Genomic DNA, 5,286 nt, shown 5'->3' with positions numbered 1-5,286 from the left:
TGATTGTGTGAAATAAGTGGAAATATTTATTTTCCCATAAAGCAACACAATTTTCCAAATACTGTAGTAAAATGGGTTTAGAATTATTTTTTTGTGGATACACCTGCAAAATGTAATAGAGTCAAACACAAGAAACACTAAATCAGGGGTGTCAAACTCGTTTTAGCATGGAGGAAAATCTGTTACCAAGTGGGCCATAATGGTAAAATCATGGCATGATAACTTAAAAATAAAGACATCTCCAGGTTGTTTTCTTTGTTTTACTTTGGCCAAAAATAGGACAATAGAATAGAAAGTACTTTATTGATCCCTGGGGGAAAAGCACAGTATGAAAACGTACAAATCACAAATAATCCTCTGGACAAAACACTTCAAGTTTGTTGAAAATTCTGAGGAAATTGGTGCAGTTTCAAAAACACAACAAGCTTAGACTTTGTCTCAGTGTATCTACAAAGCCAGGAATAAACTTTTAAGTCACAGTCTTCCTGGTATTGAACAAAAAACATGTAAACTCTTCCAGGTATCAAACACCTCCTTTGTCATGTCCACGTATCAATCCAGTGCTAACTCAACATACCGTAAGAAACTATTCAAAAGGGTTAAGTTCGCGTTTCTTGTGTTTGACAGAGACATTTTAAAGTTAAAAAAAGTTAAAGTACCAATGATTGTCACACACAAGGTGTGGTGAGGTTATCCTCTGCATTTGACCCATCACCCTCACCCCCCTGGCAGGTGAGAGGAGCAGTGAGCAGCAGCGGTGGCCGCGCCCGGGAATAATATTTGGTGATTTAACCCCCAATTCCAACCTTTGATGCTAAGTGCCAAGCCGGGAGGTAATGGGTCCCGTTTTTATATAGTCTTTGGTATGACTCACGACCTACCGATCTCAGGGCGGACACTCTAACCACAAGGCCACTGCCTTTTTATGTCTTCTGCTTCGAACACATCTGTATTTGGTTTGGGGCAAGGAGGGTGCCAAATAACGATGTGTTCGGAGCAGAAGACGTCAAAAGGCAGGTTTTAAGTTTCATGTGGGTGGTTAGAGTGTCCGCCCTGAGATCGGTAGGTTGTGAGTTCAAAACCCCGGCAGAGTCATACCAAAGACTATAAAAATGGGACCCATTACCTCCTTTCAAGATTCAAGATGATTTATTGTCAATTCTTAACATGCACAAGACACATAAGAACTGAAAAGTATATTTTCGGCACAGTCCCACTAAGAGCAGACATACGTTACAGGGAAACAAGACGAGACCGCCGACAGCGCAGCCATTTTTTACGGCACTCAGCATCAAGGGTTGGAATTGGAGGTTAAATCACCAAAAAAAAATTCCCGGGTGCGGCCACCACTGCTGCCCACTGCTCCCCTCACCTCCCAGGGGGTGATCAAGGGTGATGGGTCAAATGCAGAGAATAATTTCGCCACACCTAGTGTGTGTGACAATTTTTTGGTAAGAAGAAGAAGAGTATAAACCGTTTGCTTGCCAAGCAGAATTGCTGTTGTGACATCCAGTGGACACATTTAGAACAGCAGTTAACATAAAATAAAACAAGTTATTTTTTATACTTGGCAAACTCATCACACAGGCCGGGAAAAAAACGGTTGGCGGGCCTGATCCGGCCCACGGCCTGTACCTTTGAACACCCCCGCTCTGAATGTAACATTTTAAAAGCAGGTCTTTTACAGAGGAGATAGTGGAATCTGGCGCCCCCTGTGGCCATAAGACCAACTACATGACGGTTTCCGGTGTTATGGCGTCCACCGGCGCCGCCAGCAGCGCGCCGCTTGTATGAAGATTTGAAGTTGGGCATTGAGGTAAATGTACAAATATCTCCATGCAAACTATGACTGTTGTTTGGGAGCTTAGTTCGCCACGCTTGTTGTGCTGCGTGTGTTGTTTTTACTATGGTGCATCTTCGTAATAGCCCAGCGTTGCATCGAATTAGCGTCGTGTAAGCTTTTGTTTAGTGATTGACTGTTAATGCTCCCATTTAGCCGCTAAACATAAAAAAAAAAACACACATGCAACATGGTCAAAGTAGTTATTAGTCGTATCCAGAGAACAGTAGGTAAGCAATTATAATTCCCTAAATCTGGAGATTTCATTTAAGTAGGTAACGATATGAGCGAATGTTAGCTCAAAGTTGTTCGTAGTAAAAAGTACGACGAGGATGTTAGGACACTTCATATTATACTAAATATTAATATATGATCGTAATGATGCGTCTATGTCATCGTCCTTACGTTGTATTAATGTTCTGCCGTCTCACAAACACATTTCGGTGTGTCGTTTAATCTATTTTTTTGTGCCTTTGCAAAGTAACCTTAAAATGTTGTTTTTACTGACGTGCAATAATATGGTATTCAACACACTTATTTGTGAACAGTTTCACAATATTTAACCATATAAGGCAAGGTAACACTATCATCCATCCATCCATTTCCTACCGCTTGTCCCTTGGGGGGGGGGGGCAATATTACTCCATTTTCTTACACACAATTGGTTTAGCAAAATGAAGTCAATAGTGCAAAATAGGTCAACAAAAGCAATAACAACTATGTTGGCTGAATAATTGAAATTATATTGGCTCTCCTGTGTTCCGGAACTTATTTCCTGAATTGATAAACAATACAAAATATACAAAAATATTTAAATATATTATATAAATATAATAATATATTTGATGAAAGCCGAAAAACAAGTGTGATATTTGTAAAAATAAACTAAAAATTTACATTATACAAGTATTATATACAGTATAGTACTCACTACTGTGGAATCAATGATATCATTCTGAATCGATCAGTCAGTGTAGTTTGTAATCATGTACAGTAGCAACTTGCTTATCGTTTTTAAACTGTTCCCAAGAATCAGTTGAAAAACGAAACATACCAAAACCGATTTTTCCCATAAGCTGCAAATCAAATTAATCCGTTCCACACTAACACAAATAATAGCACTTAACGCTTTTAATTAGAGATGTCCGATAATGGCTTTTTTGCCGATATCCGATATTCCGATATTGTCCAACTCTTAATTACCGATTCTGATATCAACCGATACCGATGTATGCAGTCGTGGAATTAACACATTATTATGCCTAATTTTGTTGTGATGCCCCGCTGGATGCATTAAACAATGTAACAAGGTTTTCCAAAATAAATCAATTAAAGTTATGGAAAAAAATGCCAACATGGCACTGCCATATTTATTATTGAAGTCACAAAGTGCATTATTTTTTTTAACATGCCTCAAAACAGCAACTTGGAATTTAGGACATGCTCTCCCTGAGAGAGCATGTAGAGGTTGAGGTGGGCGGGGTTGAGGTGGGGGGGGGGGGGTATATTGTAGCGTCCCGGAAGAGTTAGTGCTGCAAGGGGTTCTGGGTATTTGTTCTGTTGTGTTTATGTTGTGTTACGGTGCGGATGTTCTCCCGAAATGTCTTTGTCATTCTTGTTTGGTGTGGGTTCACAGTGTGGCGCATATTTGTAACAGTATTAAAGTTGTTTATACGGTCACCCTCAGTGTGACCTAAATGGCTGTTGACCAAGTATGCCTTGCATGCACTTGTGTGTGTGAAAAGCCGTAGATATTATGTGATTGGGCCGGCACACAAAGACAGTGCCTTTAAGGTTTATTGGCGCTCTGTACTTCTCCCTACGTCCGTGTACCACTCCGAACAGCGGCGTTTTAAAAAGTCATATATTTTACTTTTTGAAACCGATACCGATAATTTCCGGTATTACATTTTAAAGCATTTATCGGCCGATAATATCGGCAGTCCGATAGTATCGGACACCTCTAATATTAAGTACAGTCTACAGTACATGTTGATGTTGGTTGCAACACATTTTATTTGCTTCTATTGTGTTTTTATAAACAAGCTCACCCGAACCACACTTCCTGCAACAGGCTGTTTCCTTATATGGGACTCATCATCCGCTCGGAATTTAGTTCCCACGCACTTGACCACATGTTTTTATAATGTGATGTTAGGGTTAGTTTACATTGTGCAAGTCAACATCTGCGTCTTGCTCCCTTCTCTCCGTCAGGGTTCGGTGAAGAGCGGCACGTCACACACACACACTTTGGTGTAATCCTGACTATGCTGCTCTTGGTCGTGTTGGACATCTTCTTTTCTACTGCTGTGGTCACCAGTGAGAAGAGCAACCACAAGCCATCAGTACCACAGCTCAACTACAGCAGCATTTCTCTGCCACTAGAGCACATACCGTACTACCTCCACAACAACAAGAAGGTCGCCAAGCAATGCAGACTGGACCCGCTCTGCCCTTTTAAAGTAAGATGTGTGCTTTTCTAGCCTACAAATCATTATTTATAATACAAATTCTTGTGTGTAATGGTAATGGTTTAGTTTATTTCTAACGTGCTTGACAAAGTTACATTGGCGTGCATCGATTTGCACAATGAATCCATCCATCCATCCATCAATTTTCTACCGCTTGTCCCCTTCGGGGTCTCGGGGGTTGCCGGAGCCCATCTCAGCTGCATTTGGGGCAGTAGGCACGGTACACCCTGGACAAGTCGCCACCTCATCGCAGGGCCAACACAGATAGACAGACAACATTCACACACTAGGGCCAATTTAGTGTTGCCAATCAACCTATCCCCAGGTGCATGTTTTTGGAGGTGGGAGGAAGCTGGAGTACCCGGAGGGAACCCACGGAGTCACGGGGAGAACATCCAAACTTCACACAATTCAACAGGTCCAAATTGAAGTAGGAAGAAAAAGATTCGATATATGGGTCACCAATTTTCGCGAAAAAGTGTGTGATCGTCATTGCCGATTTATGCCTTTTAAAGGGGAACTGCACTTTTTTGGATGTTTGCCTATCATTCACAATCATGAAAGACATGGCCACAGATGGATTTTTTAAAAGCATTCTAACTTGTAAATAAACATAAAAAAGATTTGCTTACAGCAGAGCCAATGGGAGGTCCTTTATTCTGCCCATAAAACCCAATTGTGGAGGTTGCCCTCCCGTGGGTCCTCCAGACCACCAAGCATCGCCATGAGAGCCCGGATCAGGGTTACAATAGAGTTTTTATTTCTAATAGTGCAGCAGCTTGCTTTCCAGCAACTGTCCTTTTGTCGCTCTCGCTCGTGCTCTCGCTCCAACTCCAACAACCTCTCCATCCAAAAACCGCCAACAGTGTTCCATTTATTCCATTTTTATTGCCTTTTGACCAATCATTTAGGAGATCGTCTGAAAACTGGTTGACCATACTCTCTTTATACCTGACTCTGTCTCTAACAAATCGA

At 41.3% G+C, this 5,286-nt stretch overlaps 1 protein-coding gene across 7 annotated transcripts in view; it reads left to right on the top strand.

Moving 5' to 3' along the window:
* The first annotated feature begins 1,695 nt into the window (after positions 1-1,695).
* The window catches only part of eogt (EGF domain-specific O-linked N-acetylglucosamine (GlcNAc) transferase), a 110,736-nt gene continuing 107,145 nt past the window's right edge, over positions 1,696-5,286 (top strand). For all 7 annotated transcript variants that reach the window (XR_009826194.1, XR_009826193.1, XR_009826192.1 and 4 more), the window contains exons 1-2: positions 1,696-1,816; positions 4,055-4,302. Coding sequence is in view for 2 of the 7 variants with exons in the window: in XM_062047074.1 (XP_061903058.1) it covers positions 4,108-4,302 (195 nt within the window). In the remaining 5 variants the exon portion in view is untranslated. The remainder of the gene's footprint in view (positions 1,817-4,054; positions 4,303-5,286) is intronic.

Source organism: Entelurus aequoreus, linkage group LG01 (assembly GCF_033978785.1).
Source record: "Entelurus aequoreus isolate RoL-2023_Sb linkage group LG01, RoL_Eaeq_v1.1, whole genome shotgun sequence".
NCBI lineage: Eukaryota > Metazoa > Chordata > Actinopteri > Syngnathiformes > Syngnathidae > Entelurus > Entelurus aequoreus.
This window is presented reverse-complemented; position numbering and strand designations above follow the sequence as displayed.